We start from the raw sequence: 19,498 nt of genomic DNA, 5'->3' as shown, positions 1-19,498 counted from the left end.
TGTGCCGAATTTAAAGATGAAAATAAAAAAATAAAAATCAAATACGTAAGATCAAGGAAAAAGCCTGGTCATTGCTTTGTATTTCTTTTTCGACCTTGTTGCTTTAAAAGTGGTTAACATTGGGGTGGTGGTAGAAGTATGTGAGGAAGATGGGATCGAGGTAGTGCTTGGTCCAAAGCAAACGCTTTGCAAGGTCCACGGATGCCACTTCAAGTTGGTGAAGTCATTATAAAAAAGTTCTTCACTTCTCTAGCTATATGATTCAAGTTACGACCCCCCAACATCCTCCTATCTCGTCCTTCCCCCTTCTTTACGACAACCTCAGAACACGCATTATGAATTCCCTCTCGCCCTCATACCACCACATACGACCATACCCATTGGAAAACTCGGGATCCCGTCCGCTCTCCCATAGATAAGCCAATAAGGGCCGGATTAGTAGTTGGGTCGGTGACGACCAGCGAATACCTGGTGTTGTATGTCTTTTTTCGCTTTTCATTTTCTCTCCCGTCCTCAATTTTGCTCTTAAAATCCCACGATATCCACTTCTGATGTTGGCTTTTTGGAGTGGTTGTCGCTTTCGACGAATCAAAAGTAAGCGCCAGTCTGTGTTTGGCTATTGGTCGGGGAGACTTGCGACCTATTGGATTGGATCGGATGGCCGGCCACTTTTGCCATGAGATTGCACGTGCAAGAAAGCTGACATGCACAAGCAGGGAATAAGGTAAGAATGACTTGCTCCCTCCCCCCCCAAAAGTCTAAATTCCCGCTTGCCTTTCGGTGGACTTGCGTCATGAACGGCGGTCCCACCACCACCCCAAATGACATTATGACCTTGACTCGGGGATGGGGGACCTCTTCGATCCTGTTTGGTCACTTACACAGAAATGACGATAGTACTCCGTAGTCAGAATTTCTCTTGACATCATGTATCACAGTCATGCAGGACGCAAAATGTTGGACAGCACAAAGGTTGGTATGATTGATGCAGTATATGCCTGTGTACATGTGTATTCTCCATGACCCTTTTTTGTCGGGCAGTGGGAGACTCTCCTTGCGACTCCTACTTTTTGGGGGATGGTTGGTGTTCTTCGTACAATCGGAGTGGAAACAGAAATTCGGGATGGGAGGCTAACACCACCACAACACCACAAATCTGAAGCTGGTAAAAAGAGAGAGTAGATATGCGCGTCAATTCGATGCGGGTGTATATGTGTGTGTGTGGTCCAAAGGTATCATGACGCTCGCGGCCGGGACAAACCACGTAAACAAAACAAAGTAAAAAAAAGGAATCTTTCCCCTCCCATTGTCCCCTTTGGGTGAAAAACAAACCAGCATCCCGTCTATTCCAAAATGCCAAACTCCAAGATTCGCCAGGTTTGGAGGGGCTTCTTCTCATCCTTGACTGGTGAGGACCCCCAAACTCCACATTATGACGGCTTGCCCTTGTTCCGCCGTCCTCAACTCCGTTCGACCAGGCTTCTTCTGATGCTTCTTCGGGGGTATGGTACCGTTTTCTCCTGCCCAGCAAGATTTCAAATTTTCAAACATCATTGTGCGCTCTGAGACCTCGACCGGTTGCCGCGTAGATTGCTGGATCGCGGAGTGCTATTCCCCTCCCGCCCCGCGCCGGCTCTCACCGCATCGGTGTAGCTAGGTATCGGTGGGTGCGATGGTCCGGCCGCAGCGGCTGCCGAGGCGCCTCGACTCCGATTAAGAACGCGGATCAACGGCGTATTTTCGCTGTCTGTGCTGTTCCGACGACTGCCGGCCTCCGAGTGGTCGGGGCTCGTATACTCGGGTGGCGGGTTCAAGGCGTCTTGAAGCCCAAGCCCTACGACGCTTTGCCCTTCGTGCCCGCGATTGATGCTGCTGCTTGGCTCGCCGCCCTCATCGTCGGACACAAAGTGCGTCAGGGAGATGTCAGTCGGGCTTCTTACGGGACCGGGGCTCCTCGGTGGAAGTACTCTGAAGTTTCCGCTTCTCGTCCGCCCATGTTGAGGTCCCAAGCCACTTTGCGAGTAGGACTGTGTCTGAGAGTGGCCCCGCTGCTGCTGTCCGCCGCCGCCGCCGCTGGTGCCTGTGTATCCGTCCTTACGTCCAGCTTCGAGCAGGATATCGCCCTGTTCGGAGCCATACGGTGGCGGCGGTGCCAGGCTGCCCGTCATGGGGGCAAGACCCCATTTCTTCACGTTGGCCTCGATGAAGACGAAGCCGGCCTGGCCAAAGTTGACGTGGACGATGCAGGGCCCGTTGGCACCGATGGCAGGGAAGAAATTTTGCGACTTTACACCGTGAACGGCATCTTCCAGCTTCTTACCATTGCGGGTGAAGAAAATGGTGCCCGTTCGGGGACGATAACCAACACCGATAACATCGCCCTGAACGAACTGAGGTCCGTAGGGGGTTGCGGCAAATGGCTGGTTGCAACGGCGCTGGCCTGCTGACAGGTATGCTACGGAATGTTTGTGGAAGCCTGGACGGTTAGCGTCATGCGGTTGCAGCGAGGGGCTGGAATGCCATATACCTGGTAGTCTGAACAACGGGTACGGTTTGGTAGCCATGCCGATGCTGAGGAGGGTATTTTCGGGCTTATCGTAGATCTTGGCTTCCCAGTAGTAGACCTCGTTTTGCTTGGGCACAGGCAAGTTGCTCATGACGGTGCATTCAGAGTCGAAGAACTCAATCTCGGTGCGGCCTTCGACGAAACAGTTTGCGATTTCCAGCTCGGGTTCAAATTCCCAAGCAGAAACACCCTTTTCTTGAATGGCGAGGTATTGCGATAGAGAAATGTCGGTTTGAACGGATTCGGGGGGGTTCGCTTGGATGAATGCTACAACGGGAGTTTGGTTAGTCGTGTGCGGATATCGCGGTAAGGACAATACGAAGGTTGCCTACCTTTTGCCCTGAGGTACTCGGTCTTCTGCATATCGTCCATAGACTCGAGAGCCTCGGCCTCCTCCCGGGCAAAAGCCTGCTCATCGTCATATTCGCCTGGTCGGCCGATGCGATCGAGAAAGATGCGACCACTGGCCGTGTATCTGAAGAAGTAGATGACGAGGAAGATGAGAGCGATAAGGACGGCGGAACCAAAGGATGAAAGCAATCCAATGACAACGCCGTTCAGCGCCGATGATGGAGCTGAGGGTGCCATTGTGGGCAGGCGACGACGTTTGTCGATGGAATCCGGTCAATCGGTCGGCTGTCGTTCGTGGGGCGGTGGTGGTGGACTCGTGAGTAGAGAGGTGGTGAGGTAGGATGGATCGGTCGAGAGGAGGGACGGCTGGCGTCACCGCCGCGAAAGCAGCATTCGCGGGCGAATCGACACTCGTGAAGCAAGCGATGAGAAGGAGAAAGGCGACAGGCGAAATAAACTGGACACGGCAAAAAGAATAAAGGAAGGTCGTCGTCGACGGACGGTGCGAAGAGAGAGAGAGAGAGAGATTGGCTGGGATTGAATGAGATGCGAAAGAGTTGGTTGTTGGTTTGGGACAAGTTGGGTTCGCGTGGGCGGGCGGCGTAGGCGTGAGCGTAAGGTGAGGGTACGGTAGGCGTACGGGGTGCTGTGGGTAGGCACGCAGGTAAGGCACGGTAGCGTCGGTCGGCAAGGTCAGACGAGCGTTGTCGTCGTCTTTGGAGTGAGGTACCTGGAGGTGAGGTAGCAGCGCAAGTACTGCGTAGGTAGGTAGGCGGTTGTGCTGTGCTGCGCTGTGCACCGCTACGACGGTGGAAGAGCAGTGAGCAGGGCGAATGGTTGCGTTGCCACAGTTCTCCGACTGACCCAAGTCGCAGGTCGATGGGGCATGGGCTGCTCTTGTTTGTGGCGGGTCCCCTCTCTCACTCTCACTCTCAGTCTCTCTCTCTCAGCTGGGCGTGGGACGCAGACACCTTGGGTAAAGGTACTTTAATGTAGGTAAGCAGGTAACCTAAGGTAAGGTTATGTAGGCGGCAGCGGCGCAAAGGGAGTCGGCCGGGTTCTCTGCTGCCCGGGCTACCCAAGGGCGATGGATGACTACCGTAACTAGGCACCTTTTACTATCGAAAAGTAAGGTACTTTAGTTAAGGCAAGGCGAGGTAGATAGATAGGCCCCGTTTACGTAGGGAGAATGGACCGGGGGATCAAGTATCCGAACGATACCTTGGAAAGCCTAGAGGCAGCGTAAGGTAGGGAGAGATCAAATGGGAGAGAGGAGTTCAGTTCAAAGTTGGGATGGAAAAAGAGGGGGACGAGGAAAAAAAGAATAAAAATAAAAGCAAGGTGTGAGCAAAGGGCTGCACACGCAATCCGGTGGTTTGGTACCAAGTATGGGTAATGCGTACGTATCCCTCGTTGCGTGTGGTGGTGTCTCGAGGTAAGTTTCTTTCTGAAAAGCAGGTCAAGGTAGAATCAAGCTGGACCGTGGACAACCAGGTCTAGAGGGCCATAACAAATCAAGCGAGGGCTTGAATGTCAAGAGTTGACTTGTGTCTAACATCAAGTGAGGAGAAAAGAAGAAAAAGAGAAGGATGGAACGCCGAGATGTCTACATCTACATCTGCATCTACATCTACTGTGTACGTACCGATAGCCATTGGCCAGGACTGCCTGCTCCGGGAAGAGGTCACTCGCAACTGGCACCGCCCGGGACTACAGGACGAGGAAGACGGGGTCACTGAAAAGTAACAGCACCAGGGAAAAAAGGTGCATCCGTACGGGAGACGACGGCACAAGGCGCAGCTGGACAGGGTACAAGCGGGTCAGGAGCCACAGTACGCGGGACATGTCCGGATCTTGTTAGAGATGCGCTACCGTTTTCATTGCTGCTTGGTGCTCAAGCGCTAACAGGTGGCGGGGGCAAGATTCGTACTGCAGAGTCGCCGCTCTCAGTCAGGTCCCTCAGAACCAAGGTACCCAGGCAGGTAGATGACGCTGACTGACGGGTCCCAGCTCCATTCCCCGTCCAGCATCTCCCATCTCCGTCTCCTCCCATCTGGAAATCTTGCCATCTTCGGTACCTGGTCGTCCTATGACCCCACCCGCCAACTGTTGTGTACCTGCGCCGCAAAAGTGGGCTAACAAGAGCCTTGGACGTCTGTCACTCACTCACTCAGTCATCCAAGGTATCCATAACCTTCTATTCCAACTTTCAAGGTTCTTCAGGAACAGATACGTATCGTTATTCGTACGGACAACGCACGTGCTCTGAGCGGGCGGAGGTTTGGAGGATCAAAGACGCACAACACCCCCGAAGGGCCCGATGAATCTGCAGCAACCGTCCGTCCGGCAGCTCTGGAACCACCTACCGGAGGAGACTGACGGGAGCCCACCGACCATGCCCGCATCGCCTCCTCACCTCACCGTGTCCCCTTCACCGCGAATTTGCTTGGAGGAGGGAGGATGCAGCCAAGCGTGCGGAGGTTGTGGGAGGCTGGCAGAACATCAGCCAACCACTGCGTAACTGGGCACCTCTACTCCATACTCCGTACGCCGTCCCCAGCAGGCCAAATACCGGCCCACGACTTGCTTTCTTCTTCCTGCTCAACAAGTCTGCGGGGGTTTGTGCAACCTTTATTGACTACTGATGATATTCCCGGGGGGCACAACATCTACAAAGCACTACGGCCTAGACCTTGACCAACTCTCCCTTGCTTGTCTGCTCAAGCCGTCCGGGACCGTCCACCAAACATCCAAGTTCCAGCGCCCTCGGCAGCTCCCCTTCTCGAACACCATCTCTGCCATTGTTTCCGCTATCAGCATACTTACTCGCAAGACGCGACAATGGCAATGGTGAACAACGATGGACAGAACACAGCGACAGAACAAGGCATGCATTAACCACCCGTCCGGGCGGTTAAGCCTAAGCCATGCTAGGTCAAGGAAGGACCAAACCCACCCGCCAACCCGCCAACCCTAGCCCCAAAGTTCAAGGACCAACGAGGCAGCGTGAGCCCAGAGAAGGGCCAGGGGGGGGGGGACCACTGGAATGGCAGGGTGGCTGGGCAGGGCCTGGCGCAGCCCGCTAGTTTCAACTCACAACAAGAGATTCGCATTGCGGTTTCATGCTCTGGCCGTCTCTTTGTACCACCAAAAAAAGACGGGAGTGCCCCCTTTCGTCTCGAAGCCGCCGGCCGTGCTCAGCCGCAATTCCTCCCTGCCCCGTACCTACAGCCTCCAAGCATTGAGGTTCGGAGGCGAGCAAAGGGAATCTTGGTGTCTCATTATTTACTCGACTAGCCCACTACCGCGGGTCAAGAATGGCATTTTCTTTGTCTGCGTTCGGGAACGAAGCGATGAACAACGGCGGCCCTGACGCAAAACTCATTCTCCCAGGGGCTAGCATTTCTCCAATGGCCGCGACCGTCGTCCAGGACTTCCAGCGATACAACCCCATCCCCCCGTCCCGTCACTGTAACGCGCAGGCCATCATCATGCGCCGTATTTCCCCTTTTGCATCCGACTTCTTCATGCTGCTACCGATCCATCCATGCCCCTTCCCTCCTCATTCCTCTGAATTGCCCGGAAACGGTTGCCCACGCACCAGACGCCCCAAGCTTTTGGTAATGCTTCCCGCTCTTCGTATCTCTCGGCACCCGGCATCGTCAAAATCTGAAGGTAAGGTACGTTTCCAGCGTTGCCCCCTTTCCTGTCCGTGATCGGGTCCGAGACCTCCGTGATGAAAGAGCTTCAGGGACGGCGAGGGAAGATTGCTCCTAAAAAGAAAAAGAAAAAAAAAATTCCTGCTCACGGCCCGCCGCCAGACTATTGTCAGTGCCCCATCGCATTCCCACCATTGACGGACACCGGATACCTGTCAAGTTCATGTCAGAAATTCCTCCAAACGGCGCCGCACCCGAACGCCTCCTCTCCCCGTCTTCGCTGGGCTGGGCTGGCTGGCGGCGCGCACAGTCGCTAATCGGGGGCACGGGGGTTGTCGGTGTCGGTGGGAGTGGATTGCGTGCCTAGTTTCGTGGTTTGTCCACTACCTATGCTGCGATGCTACCTTACTCAGCACGTCAAACTTGAGAGTTTTGGGGCGCATTCCGACTTCGTACCCCCCGTGCCCCCCGCCCGTAGGGTCGGGTGGATCCACCCTGCCTTTTTCGACTCCACTTTGCTCCGGTGCGGGAGATCGGCCGGACGGGAGACATGGTAAACTCGTGATCCACTTTTCATCCACCTCCGAAAATCACTTTCCTCGCGCCGCCCCCCGGTAAGGTTCTTCATCGTCCGAAAATTGAACAACCACGACGGTGAATGACTGTGTTCTGCAACAACTGCAGCAATCTTGTAAGGGAGGGTCGCATCGAATTTTTTTTTACCATGACGAGGGACCTTTTTTCCAATCTGTCACTGCTGCTTGTTTGTTCTGGGGTTCGACATCAAAGCCGTAGATTGTCTGGCGGTAAAGTTTTACCATGACACCCCCTGTTAGTACCGAGACCAACGACCACCGCGGTTCCCGTCTTGTTTGCTTCTACGTTCTGTGAATCACCCACGTTGAAGTTTCCAAACGCATTTCGCTGTTCTTGTGTACCTCATTCACCCTGTAGAGTCACTATAAAATATGAGTGTGATTGACGCGAACCATTCTAGACGGAAGATCAAACCACAATCGCCTTGACCCAAGGCCGGTTCGTGAGTCTGTGGCAGCAACTCATCTCCTGTATAGGAGACTCATCCCAAACTCACCTCCGATGTACTGCAGTGAAGCTATTTCCGATACAAAAGTGATCCACCCCTTCCTTTCTATCCCATCTCCGATACATATTCACCACAGTAACCCACGCCGCCAGCGCCGCAAGGTCCCCAGTAGAAATACCCCTATCTCCGGTATCCCTTCTCTATACTACATTATAGCACCTCTTATCCCTTTTATTTCTTCTTCTTCTCACAAGCAGGTCAGTCAGCTCAGTCAGTCACCACTTACCTAGCCAGTCACCTAGCCAGTTACTTACCCAATTCCTTTCTTACCCCCCCACCCCCTCCTACACCATCTATTCACAATGGAACACAACAACGACCGCGAGGACAACAAGTCCAAAAGTAAAAAGCCCAACCGCAGACCACGAGATAAACGATCCACCTGCCGCCACTTCCTCGAGGGCCGCTGCACCTACGGCAGAGAAAACTGCAACTTCCCCCACAGAGACGGGGAGCTGCGGCCCGAGATGGTCGCTGCCGCGGCCCAGCAGGAGGAGGAGGTCGCGCTGGCGGAGGCGAGGTACAACGCCAACGCCCACGCCCACGCCCTCTACAGCAGCAGCGTCACGTACAATAGTGGGCTGTACGTCAACGGCCACTACGTCAACCACGGCCATTACACCAACAATGGCCGCGTCAACAACAGCCACCACCAGCACCAGCCAGCGCTGCCGCCGCCTCCGCCTCAGTGGATGGGATATCGCATCGCCAATCCTATGCCCAACGCCCTGGGCCGGCCGACGTTCGACGGCACGCAGGAGGAGGCGACGTCGTACTTCGACTCGCCGCTGCCGCCGTACGCTGGGCCCTCGAGCCATGCTGGACCCTCCCGCCCGCCGCCGGGATACGGCCCCCCGGAATACGGTGCTCCGGTACCTTACTACGCGCCCCCGCACCACCTCGTCCACGGCAGACACGGCAACGGCTACGCCGGTCCCTCCTTCCCGCCGCCGGGTCTGCCCTTGCCCTTGCCCGGCCCGCCGCTCGATCCCATGGGCATGAGCTGGCGACCCACCCACCAGCCCAGACCTCTCGGCCCGCCCCCTGGCTTCGGCCCGGACCCGTCAAACGCCCTCGCGCGTCCTCCGGGCTTCGAACCCGGATCCGGACCGGGGGCTTACCCCCTTTCCCCCTCCCCTGCCCCCCCTAACCCTCACCATGGGCTTGAGCTGGCGTCTGCCGCCGTCGCCGCCTCGCCTGCGCCTGAAGAGGCCCCCGTCCCCAACACCGCTCCTGCCGCAACGGTTGCAGGCCCGGCTCAAGACCCTAGTACCATACGATGCTGGTACGGTCTTGGCTGCAAGAGGCCAGGGTGCCATTTCCGACACGATGGCGGCCGTGACGGGCACGTCGTCAATGGAGAGGCCAGCGGCAGCGGCAGCGGCAGCGGCAGCGCCAATGCCAATGGCGACGGCGACGACGTGAGCATGAGCGAGTCATCAGGCTCCATGTACGTCCCGCCCCCGCCCGCGAGCGAACAGTTCCACGCGGCGGCCACCCCTCAGTCTTCGCCGCGGCAGCTGCCGGATTCCGTCGCCGGCGATGTCACCCCTCCCTCCGTTGGCGGGGACGTCACCTCTTCTTCCGCTGCCGGCGACGTCACTCCCCCTTCTCCGGTGCATACCTCGGAGGAATACTCTGCGGAGGAGGGGGAGGGGGATGCGGAACAGCCTGCCGCAGAAGAGGAGACTCCCGAGGCGGAGCACCCCGAGGAGGAGAAGAAGGAGGAGAAGAAGGAGGAAGAGGAGAAGCAGGTCCCTGCTCCTGCTGATGCTGTCCAGCAGCCTGCCGCCAGACGTCCTGGGCCCGCGGTCGTTGACGGGCGGAGTGCCTGGGGCTTGGGTCTGGTCAAGGCCAATGGTACGCAGGAGGCTGCCTGAATTCCTCTTCCTTCTCGCTCACACCGGCAAAAGCGCCGTACGCGTATCGATGCGGCGGCACTCATCTTGGGGACCGTCGGAATGGTGGTATCTGTCTGCTCGCCACCGCGCTATCGTATCAGGAGGTCAAGATCACCCCCAGCCCTCCCTTCCAGGATTGTAACGAGACTTTCGTTCTGATCGTCTGAGATGATGGTGCCTGGAGCGAGAGCCGACGAGCATTAAACATCGACCACGACCACGACAAACTTGATCAGGCGCATAGGAACAATCGACGACGCAAGACACGAAGTAGAGGCGTCATTGCTGAGATTTTTCGAGTCCGGGAGAACGACATGGTCCGATGGAACCTGACATCCTCTGGAGCCTGTGCCCACATGAATACGATAGAGAGACGAAGAGAAAAGAAAAAAGAAAAAGCGAAAAAAAGCCACGAGTAAAAGGAAAATAAGAGGTAAGTGAGGAAGGCAGAGAAAAAGGCACACGACAAACGGCGAGGAAAGGGTCGTATTAATCTTGCCTCCAACACTCCTCGACCGACCGCAAGCCTACTGAGGGACGAGGGACGGCTGTCTAGCCCATGATTAATGAGAAGATGGGTGAGACAGCCGGCCGTTATCTGGTGGTCGGTCGTGTACGGGGAAATCGTGTACGAGAAAAGAGAGGTCGCAACGAGGAGACTTCGGAAACGACTCCAAACGATGAGCCTTCCTCTATGGTGTAATTATTCGGAGAATACTATAGAGGAAGGCCGATGAAAATGACGCGAGACGAGGCTTTCATGTAGAGGGAGTCAACCACTCCTGGGCGGTGAAAAAGAGGATTGAGTTATGAGGTATTGGGCAGCCTTCACCATCGTGTCGGGCCCCGTCAACAACTCAAAATCTTAACCCAAGTCGACGACTCGGATAGAACGCCCTGAGGCATTGCAGCAGATTGGGTCACGGTTGCATCCACGGCGTAAACTGGTCAAGATAGGAAAGGATAGAACATAAACTGATCTTTACGCTGGACAAACAAAAACCTGCATTGATGTGAGTCCCGATGTCAACGCTCTACACCCGACTCCATGCGCAAAGGAACGTCCTTGGAGCGTCCGCTGGGTAATCTGTATTTTACAACGATCCTTCATCTTATTCGATCCTTTGGGCTCCGTCCCTCCTACAGCGCCAATAGCGGCTGCTGCTCCTCCGCTCGACGCTGGTCTCCCCCGTGCGTTTCCCTCTGAGCCTCGTTCTCACCCTCCTCCGTATCGTTGCGTCCTGAAGTCTCATTCGTCTCGTCATTATTCTGGGTTTCTGTGTTGTTCTCAGGGTTGGCCGCGGCCTCTGCCGCAGCGGCAGCAGCAGCCTCCGCTTCCTCCCTTCTCTGACGCTCGGCGCGGGCTTCGGCTTCAAGATGAGCAATATGGCGCTCCGCAACACCTGGTGCAATACTAGCCAGGAAGAGAAGACCAGCTCTCTCGAGCCGCCGCACTTGATCCATCAACCAGTTCGCATTGTCGTGTCTGCGCTGAGCTACCAGCCTGGCAGCTGCTCGTGTCGGATCAGGTTGACCATCGCGTCCAACCACGGTCTGGTCGTCTCGGGGACGGACGGGCTCATTGACATTATTCGGCGCAGCTAGGGGTAGCAGATTCTCCATGTGACGTCTGACTGGTCCCACAGCCTGGTCAAAGTAATTGTTTAGAAGTCCAGTGTTCAGAACAAAGATGCTGATCGCGATTGAAATCACAGTGATCCACCTAGACCAGCCGGCGTTGGGCGAAGTAAACCACCACACAAAGAGGGCAAGCCTAACTACCAGCCAAAAGTGCGGCCACACTTGCGCAATGAGCGGAGCGATACCCGGGTTGTTGGGGTGGGCAGGCACTGCTGCTGCGGCAGGCTGTCCCTGAGGCTGATGCATGGGCGGTTGTGCCTCAGGCTGGTGCTGCTGCTGCACCTGCGGTTGAGGTTCGGCTTGATGTGCTGGTTGCTGTTCTTCGTGATGAGGTGGTGGAGTTACAAAGGCTCCTGGCCAGGCAACATGTTGAGGGCGACCTCGCATTCTCGCGAGCGCAGAGGCGGTTTGGTGAAGGGTTGAGGTCGTGTGGGGCTGCCCTCTTGGAGTGTAGTACGAGTCCGTGGCGTTGTTGATCAATAGAGCACGAGGACCTTGAGGCGAAGACAAGATATAAACTTCAGGACCGGACGATGCTTGCTGTTGAGCGTTTGTAGAATGTCTGCTGCCGCCGCTGACTGAGCGAGCGGTAGGATCAGGGGTAGGCCGCCTACTGCTGGCTCTGGATCCAGGGGTTGGGTAGTAAGGAGTAGTGACGCCAACAGATGAGCCTCCATTGGCAAGAGATGTGCTTGAGGCGCTCCTCTGCATCGCGTTGGTCATGGCCAATGTTGCTTGGTTGCTGTCAGCGGCCCTCAAGATGGTCTGGACGTCAGCAGTGGACAGAGGCGTCGAGGTGCCTTGACTGCCCGGCTGCTGAACATTCAATTGGCCACCGAGGAAGGTCTCGTTGACCGTTACGCGATACGTCTGTCCGTTCGGCATGAGACCCTCTCGTACATACGTGTGCCCTTCAGGATTGCTAAGCGGGCTCGCGCGTCCACGAGTGGGTTCCACAGGATTGGGGACCGCCGCCGGTGTGTCGCCAACGCCATGCATACCCATAGACGCTCTCATAGCCTGATTCTGATTGATCTGCTGGTGGGCCATGGCCCTGTTCATAGCCTCACGTTGAAGTCCGTTCATCCAGGCCGTCATGCTCTGGTGCTGTTGCGCCTGCAGTTGCTGGAGCTGCTGCAGGGTCAGGTTCGCTGGTATTTGGGGTGGTGCTGGGAAGGGCATAGGGTTCGACGTCGGATGCAGAGGCGTTCGTCTGGTAAAGGCCGCAGCTGTAGGCTGACTGCCATGATGATGGACGTGTTGGGGTTGACCGGTGGTGCCAAAAGGGCCTGGAAAATGGGCAGTGGGCGGCGCCGGGCTCGACCCTCGAACAAGTGCCGGTGTCGGAGTCGTAGAGCGATGCGGTTCTGCGACGTCTCGGAGCACGAGGTGAATCGTCTGCTGGTCGGTAGTGCGGATCTGTCCCCAAGTCAGTCAGCGATGGTGTGCAATTGTCAGCAGAGCAGGGAGACTCACAACTTCCTCACCGAGGACGGTCAGGAGAGTGTCCCCATCCTGCGCCAAAGGCCGGCCCCGATAGATCAATCGCTGCTGGGCATCGGTCGGCTTGAGAGGAAGCGCTTGTCGAATTTTCTCCTTGAGCTGCCGAACCGTCGTGGTGGCCGCGAGACCAGGGAAGACCAAGGGTCGGCTAGACGTGGCAGCGGTGGATGGCGACAAGACCTGCAGGTTTACGGACAGGTGTTCAGAAGTAGCCTCTGGCGCAGAGGGCGCGGCGGAAGACGAGGCTTCAGAGGCCATGATGAGGCCTATCGGTCATGCCACGCAGAGCGCGACGCGGCAGCTTCGTCTGATTGTCCGCGGGAAAGGAGTAGTGGTGTATGCGCAAGGAAACGATGCTCATGTCACCGTGTCGTTCGTAGACGGGGAAATTTAGGACATGTGTTGCTCTCCGACTGCAGACTCTCCAGCTCAGGTACGGACCCGCTGGCCTCACTAAAAACGTGGGTACGTAGTCTGTCCCTGGGACCCGGAAGGCCCGATCCATGCACGCTGTCCCAATCGGGCGGGTGGTGACAGCCCGATTATGTAAGCCAGAAGATGAGATGCATCTGATCCTAACTTACATTGAGAGAAGGGAGGTATGCATCACCTGGAACTTACCTATCGGTAGTCGTCTTTGACAGGCTTACCTTCCTGTCACTCTGATTTCTATGTGATTTGCATGTTTTCCTATGAAGATGTGTATGTGAATATGAGCTGTGTCACTAGAGGCAATAGTGATGCATTAAAGGGGTCAGCAACGCCACGGTCACAGAGATGCAAGAGTTTCACTAAATCTCATCCCTCTGCCCAAGTGACTAACCCAGGGCAGGCAAAAATGATGAGAAATTCGGGGAGTTGAAGTTGAGTCTCTCGAGCTTCAGACACACATGGAACAATTGAGACCCGTCAAAGATGGACGACTCAAGTACTTCTCCTTCTATGAGGCTGGTGGCTTACGAGTTCGGGCCACAGTGCAGCCTCTATAAATTAATTCCGAATTTGCTTCGGAACAGTCTCGACAACACAACTTTGAAAGGATGAAATGACGCTCCTCGGCTTCCAGCAGTTTTGTGTGCTCAAAGTCTATTCAAATGCATCATGGAGAGGACGTTGCTCCTGGTTGCCCAAATGAGACTAGCGCAGTCGTATGGTTCGTGCTGCGTCATCCCAAAGCTGCCGCTGCCGAGCTGCAAGATCTTATCGCAAGACGCCTGCTCATCCAAACTGTCATCGTCTGGCCCATTTGCTCGTCCCCGCAAACCCAGCCAAAAGTCCGGTGGCCCCAAACAATCGCAAACCCCCTCGATTGAGGTCCCATTCCCACCATGGCTACGCTGTACGCTCGCCAGAGCCAGCTACGGGCCACCAACCTCTTCTCTCTCCACGGCCCCTGCGCCTCGACCCGATTCTTCTCTCAGCAGCAGCAGCGCCCTCGCTTCTCCTCCCGCCTGCGGCACGCCCTCAACAACAGCAAAGTGCAGTGGTACCAGATCCCCGTCGGCCTCGGCATCGGCTTCCTGGGCCTTGTTCAGTTCTACAAGGTCTCGACGCGCGAGCGCGAGAAGCAGGAGAGGGACGACGTCCAGGATGGCGCGCCGCCTAAGAAGCGCGCAAAGATCAGGCCCGACGGACCATGGCAGGTCCAGGTCATGTCGACGCTGCCCTTGAAAGCAATTTCGAGGCTCTGGGGTCGCTTCAACGAATTGACTATCCCCTACTACCTTCGTGTTCCCGGTTTCAAGCTCTACTCATGGATCTTTGGCGTCAAGTATAGTCTATCGAAAAGTCCGAGTCTGGCATCATTCCATGCTAACCTACCTCGACAGCTTGAACGAAGTCGCCGAACCCGATTTGCGAACATATCCGAACCTCGCCTCTTTCTTCTACCGCCAACTCAAGCCCGGTTCCCGTCCCCTCCACCCAGACTCCAACGCCCTGCTCTCTCCCTCTGATGGCCGCGTCTTGCAATACGGCCAGATTGAAGGCGGAGATATCGAGCAGGTCAAGGGCATGACGTACAGCATCGACGCACTCCTCGGCAAGAACACACCCACATCAAGTATCGCGAGCGGATGGTCCACACCACAGGAAGCTGAGGCGGGCAAGGCCAACATCTCCCCCAACGAGGACCTCGTCAAGACGGATGAGGAGTTTGCACGCGTCAATGGCATCTCCTACACCGTGCCCAGCCTCCTTTCGGGCGCTGCCATGTCGGTGCGCAAGGGTTCCCTCAAAGACGAGGCCGTCGAGCCACCCTCGCCGTCTGCCGTCTCCGAGGTTCGCGCCGACCTCGCCCTCGGCGAGAAGCCCTGGTACGACCTGATCTCGCCCGACAACAAGACGTCCTTGTACTACGCCGTCATCTACTTGGCCCCCGGGGACTACCACCGCTTCCACTCGCCCGCCAACTGGGTCGTCGAACGCCGCCGTCACTTTGCCGGCGAGCTCTACAGCGTCTCCCCGTACCTCCAGCGCACGCTGCCCGGTCTCTTCACTCTCAACGAGCGCGTCGTTCTCCTCGGCCGCTGGCGCTACGGATTCTTCAGCTATGTCCCCGTCGGTGCCACCAACGTGGGATCCATCAAGATCAACTTTGATCGTGAGCTGCGCACTAACAGCTTGACCACGGACACGGCGGCCGACCGTGCTGCGGAGGAGGCTGCGGCCCGCGGTGAGCCCTACACGGGGTTCGCCGAGGCGACGTATGCCTCGGCCAGTCCCGTGCTCGGTGGTCACGCTCTGCGGAGAGGCGAGGAGATGGGTGGTTTCCAGCTCGGTAGCACCATTGTGCTGGTGTTTGAGGCGCCGACCGAGGGCAAAACGCCGGATGACAAGTCTGGCTGGAGATGGGCTGTTGAAAAGGGCCAGACGGTCAGAATGGGCCAGGCGTTGGGATTTATTGAAGAAGAGTAAAAGATGTCTTTTTGTCTAAATAGGACGAATGTCCATGTACACATATACACCAATTGACTAAGCGTCGCGATGAACAACAAAAACGGAGAGCTCAATTCATCTTGTTTTTCGTAGTCTCCTAGGCTCAGCGCTATGGAGTACCACCATCGATGTCAGCCCGGATTCCCAAAGTGTGATTTGAATCCCGTTGTGCCCGTCAGCGCGTGGCGTCAGATCTTTATTTCGAATGGGCGGATTCAATTGGCTTCCGTGAGTGTGGCGCCGATCCCGTCTCACTTACATGGCACCTTTTTTTTTTTTTTATTCCGAAAGGATTTGGAGAGACGACGACAAACAAATGTTTTGGAATCATTTCAATGCATTAAATTCATTCAACAGTCCATCGCTAAAGATTGTCTAAATAGCCAAACAGGGTGGGCCAGAAAAAAACTCCAGCAGATGCAGCTTTATATGTGTTTTCCTCCACTGACTTTATCTCCTCTCTTGAAAACTCGCAGGTTCTAGGCGTCCCATTCTATCGTCGTCTACGAGCTGAAGGTCTTGAAGATGTCCTCAATGGGCTTGAACTCCTTGGGGCCAGCCTCGCCCGTCTTGCCGCCAAAGACGAGCTGGGCGTTGAGCTTCCAGCTGGCGGGGACCTTCCACTCGGCGGCGACCTGCTGGTCGACGAGCGGGTTGTAGTGCTGCAGGTTGGCGCCGAGGCCCTCGGCCTCGAGGGCGGTCCAGACGGCGAACTGGAGCATGCCGTCGGACTGGTTGGCCCAGACGGGGAAGCGGTCGGCGTACAGGGCGAACTTCTCCTGCATGCCGTTGACGACGTCCTGGTCCTCGAAGAAGAGGACGGAGCCGGCGGCGGCCTTGAACATGTTGAGCTTGCCGGAGGTGGACTCCCACTGCTCGGCGGGGACGATGGCCTTGAGGACGGAGAGGGCAATGTCCCAGAACTTCTCGTGCTCTGCGCCGTGGAGGACGACGACGCGGTTGGACTGGGAGTTGAAGGAGGAGGGGACGTGGGCGAGGGCGGTCTTTACGATCTCGTCGACGCGGGCGGTCTCGATGGGGAGGGTCTTGGAGAGGGGGTAGTAGGTGCGGCGGGCCTTGACGGCGTCGAGGATGAGGTTTGCGCTGGGGGCGGACATTTTGGCGGTGGTTGAGGTGAAGGTTCTGGAGAACTGGTGTTGTTTTGTGGCGATGGTTGTGGTGGTGAGAGGACGGAGGGTGGAGAGTCTCTTTGTTGCTTGGATTGCTGTTCTGGCGATGCTGATCATGATTCTTCTCTCCTACATATTTGGGATTGGGGGAGGGCGTCTCGATGGGTTATATACCGAGGGGAGATGAGAGGAACGGGGGGGGGGGGGCCATGGGAACCACAATAGCTACGGAGTATCCGTACTGACGCTAGGTACGGATACCTTTCCCATCCCGCCTTTGGGATTTCTCCCGCAAAGGCGTCTCAGAACCCGTTGGAAACCTCTCCCTCCCTCCCTCGCACCCCTCCTCCCCCACATCGACAGCAACACCTAGCAACCACAGCAAGCAGCACTGCGGTCGCAAGCAAGCAGGTGCGCCAAACAGCTACACCACAAAGCCCAAGGTCCCCGCTTCTCTGCCCCTCCATGCCATGGATCAGGGCGTCTCCATCATCGGATGGGGACCACCCACCCTGACTGAAGATGCTCGAGCGCCAAAGGCGTGCTTTGGGGGGACGAGGACCCGGCCGCTGAGCAAATGGTGTGGTAATCAAGCGTGTACCGGATTACCAATGGCACCCCAATGATATCCAACTGGCGCCAGTTCACCAACATGATGTACCTTTACCTAGGCCTCAGAGATTGAGACTGACATGGCTGGCAAGGAGTCGATAGCGCAGGAAAGCTCCGGCGCGATGAAGCGGAATCTTTTTTTTTTTCTTTTCCGCTGGTTCCAATGGCCGACGGCGAGTCACAATTCGCTGCAGAATCGCATTTCTTTGTCATGTCACTCTACACAAAAACTAGGCTGTATTGGGGAAGTTTGGGGGGATGATTAAGCGGGCGGTACACGGATTCGGAGTACTGAATTGACATCATTCCGCTGGCGGGGTACCTTTTGCATTTTCATTCCTGCGGTTCAACCTCACAAAGACAACGCGATAGGTACATTCATACATACAACTTGTAAGGTAGTTTGTTCACGAACTCGATGATAATTGGACTTCTTACTCGCCAATTTACATCATTTCGTGCTAGCTACCGCTACCCAAAGACAAGCTTTTATGAGGGGGGTTCCCTAGAGTAAGGTACCTTATTTCTCGTGCAATGCCAATGTGGAAGAAAGAGAGCATGCTATGGTTCCGGTTCCCGATATTTTCTCGGGGAATCGGGGAACGATGCAAACATCCACCGCGCGGGAATTGCAACGAGAGGGAACAGACGCCCATGCCATGCGGGCGTGCGCCACGCCTGTCACGAAAATTCTAGAATAATGACAGACTCCATATACATCACGCTACGAATGCATACACGTCCCGTCCAGCTCTCCAGAGTACCTACATCACCCCCTTGCAGGCGGTGAAGAACAGACCCAGGGGAGAGACACAAGATTGGGGGCTAAAACAAGCCTCCTGGATAGCTTCATAGCTTCCCCCCCCCCCCCCCCCCCCCCCCCAAGCACCCCCACCCCCCCCCTCGGGGGGGGGAAAAAAAACCCCCGGGGGAGAAAAAAAAATTGGGGGCAAAAAAAACCCCCCCGGAAAACTCCTATCCCCCCCCCCCCCCCCCCCAAGCATTTCATTTCCAATCTACCGCGCGTGTGTCTGTCATTCCCGTCTCCCCTGATCGTCCGACCATCTCTAGTTGCCCAAGTGCTTTGCCGGGGAACAAACACGTTCAAAGACATGCATGGCGATGCGCCCTGCGCCCTGCGCCCTTCCCGCGCGTCCCAAGACTCGAAAGCTCGCGGCCGACCTGCCCCAAGAAGGTATCCACAAGCAGCGAGCACCCAGATCGGATCCTGCAGCAGCAACACCAAGGCGCATCTCAAAAGTCGCCGCATTTCATCCGAGACCCCTTTCTCCCAAGTTCCCGCGCGGGTCGGGTAAACGACGACGACCGTCGACCGTACACTTCACCATCCGTGCCTCCAGAACCGCGGCGCGGGTGGGCATTTGCTGAATTACAAACCAGCACTCGTGATTATCAATTCTCAAGACAAGAGCCAACGCGCGCCAGTATTCTGTTTTCTCTAGATGCTAGGTACGATCGCATAACTTGCACGACTCAAAGTCCCAGCGCATCGCTCAAATGAGCAAAGCTATCCTGAACGCAGAAGCACAGGGCCCTGCCCCCCCCCCCCCCACACACACTTACACACACCCGCGCGATGACAAGCAGCTGAATAAGCCAAAGCCCCTCCCAATCCATAACCGCGCGCGAGAACCCACCCCGCCAGAACTACCTTACTCCCGCCCGTCCAGCCACCAGCCCATCACGATGGCGCAATACTGAATGGCGCCCCGGTCGTCTCCATACGGATACCAAGTGAGGTACGGACATATTTTGCCCACATGAACCATATGCGACCGGGAGTAGCTCCACTCCGGAGCACCAAGTTGACATGTCCCCCCCCTTCCTCCGGAAGAGAACCTGCCCGGCGCAAAGAGTTTCGGCTTCCGTTATGAAGCACGGCGCATGCCGTGTCTACCGTCTCTTCGCCGAGAACTTCCAAGTGTTGGGGCGCCCGGGACCTGTCAGGACCGGCGCAAGGCAGTCTTCGCTGGGCGATAACCGGGCCCGTTCGGTGGGTGGCGATATTTTCAAAAGGGCACTCCGTTCCGGAGTAGGGACTTTGCGAAAGATGGGGGACCGGAAATACGGAA

General features: G+C 56.4%; 6 protein-coding genes across 6 annotated transcripts; 2 read left to right on the top strand and 4 right to left on the bottom strand.

The window, feature by feature from the left end:
• Positions 1-1,550: 1,550 nt before the first annotated feature.
• CCOS01_08575 (ssh-4) lies at positions 1,551-3,154 on the bottom strand (the record flags this gene model as incomplete). Its single annotated transcript, XM_060456736.1, has 2 exons — positions 1,551-2,833; positions 2,899-3,154. The coding sequence occupies 2 exons, from the start codon at positions 3,152-3,154 to the stop codon at positions 1,551-1,553; spliced, it is 1,539 nt and encodes a 512-aa protein (XP_060313010.1).
• A 3,064-nt stretch (positions 3,155-6,218) lies between these two features.
• Positions 6,219-6,743, bottom strand: CCOS01_08574 (uncharacterized protein; the record flags this gene model as incomplete). The annotated part of the gene is made up of 2 exons (XM_060456735.1): positions 6,219-6,350; positions 6,519-6,743. Coding segments are annotated over 2 exons (357 nt in total), but the record flags the coding sequence as incomplete, so codon positions are not given.
• A 1,240-nt stretch (positions 6,744-7,983) lies between these two features.
• Positions 7,984-9,561, top strand: CCOS01_08573 (uncharacterized protein; the record flags this gene model as incomplete). The annotated part of the gene is made up of 1 exon (XM_060456734.1): positions 7,984-9,561. The coding sequence occupies one exon, from the start codon at positions 7,984-7,986 to the stop codon at positions 9,559-9,561; it is 1,578 nt and encodes a 525-aa protein (XP_060313008.1).
• A 1,161-nt stretch (positions 9,562-10,722) lies between these two features.
• CCOS01_08572 (ubiquitin family protein) lies at positions 10,723-12,984 on the bottom strand (the record flags this gene model as incomplete). Its single annotated transcript, XM_060456733.1, has 2 exons — positions 10,723-12,642; positions 12,700-12,984. 2 exons carry the CDS (start codon positions 12,982-12,984, stop codon positions 10,723-10,725), a joined length of 2,205 nt encoding a protein of 734 aa, XP_060313007.1.
• Positions 12,985-14,054: 1,070 nt separating this feature from the next.
• CCOS01_08571 (phosphatidylserine decarboxylase) lies at positions 14,055-15,642 on the top strand (the record flags this gene model as incomplete). Its single annotated transcript, XM_060456732.1, has 2 exons — positions 14,055-14,497; positions 14,556-15,642. The coding sequence occupies 2 exons, from the start codon at positions 14,055-14,057 to the stop codon at positions 15,640-15,642; spliced, it is 1,530 nt and encodes a 509-aa protein (XP_060313006.1).
• A 524-nt stretch (positions 15,643-16,166) lies between these two features.
• CCOS01_08570 (nitroreductase) lies at positions 16,167-16,910 on the bottom strand (the record flags this gene model as incomplete). Its single annotated transcript, XM_060456731.1, has 1 exon — positions 16,167-16,910. One exon carries the CDS (start codon positions 16,908-16,910, stop codon positions 16,167-16,169), a length of 744 nt encoding a protein of 247 aa, XP_060313005.1.
• Between the last annotated feature and the right edge of the window lie 2,588 nt (positions 16,911-19,498).

Source organism: Colletotrichum costaricense, assembly GCF_030867565.1.
Source record: "Colletotrichum costaricense strain IMI 309622 chromosome Unknown Scaffold_8.1, whole genome shotgun sequence".
Lineage (NCBI taxonomy): Eukaryota > Fungi > Ascomycota > Sordariomycetes > Glomerellales > Glomerellaceae > Colletotrichum > Colletotrichum costaricense.
Note: the sequence above shows the minus strand (reverse complement) of the source record. Positions and strands in the feature narration are given on the sequence as shown.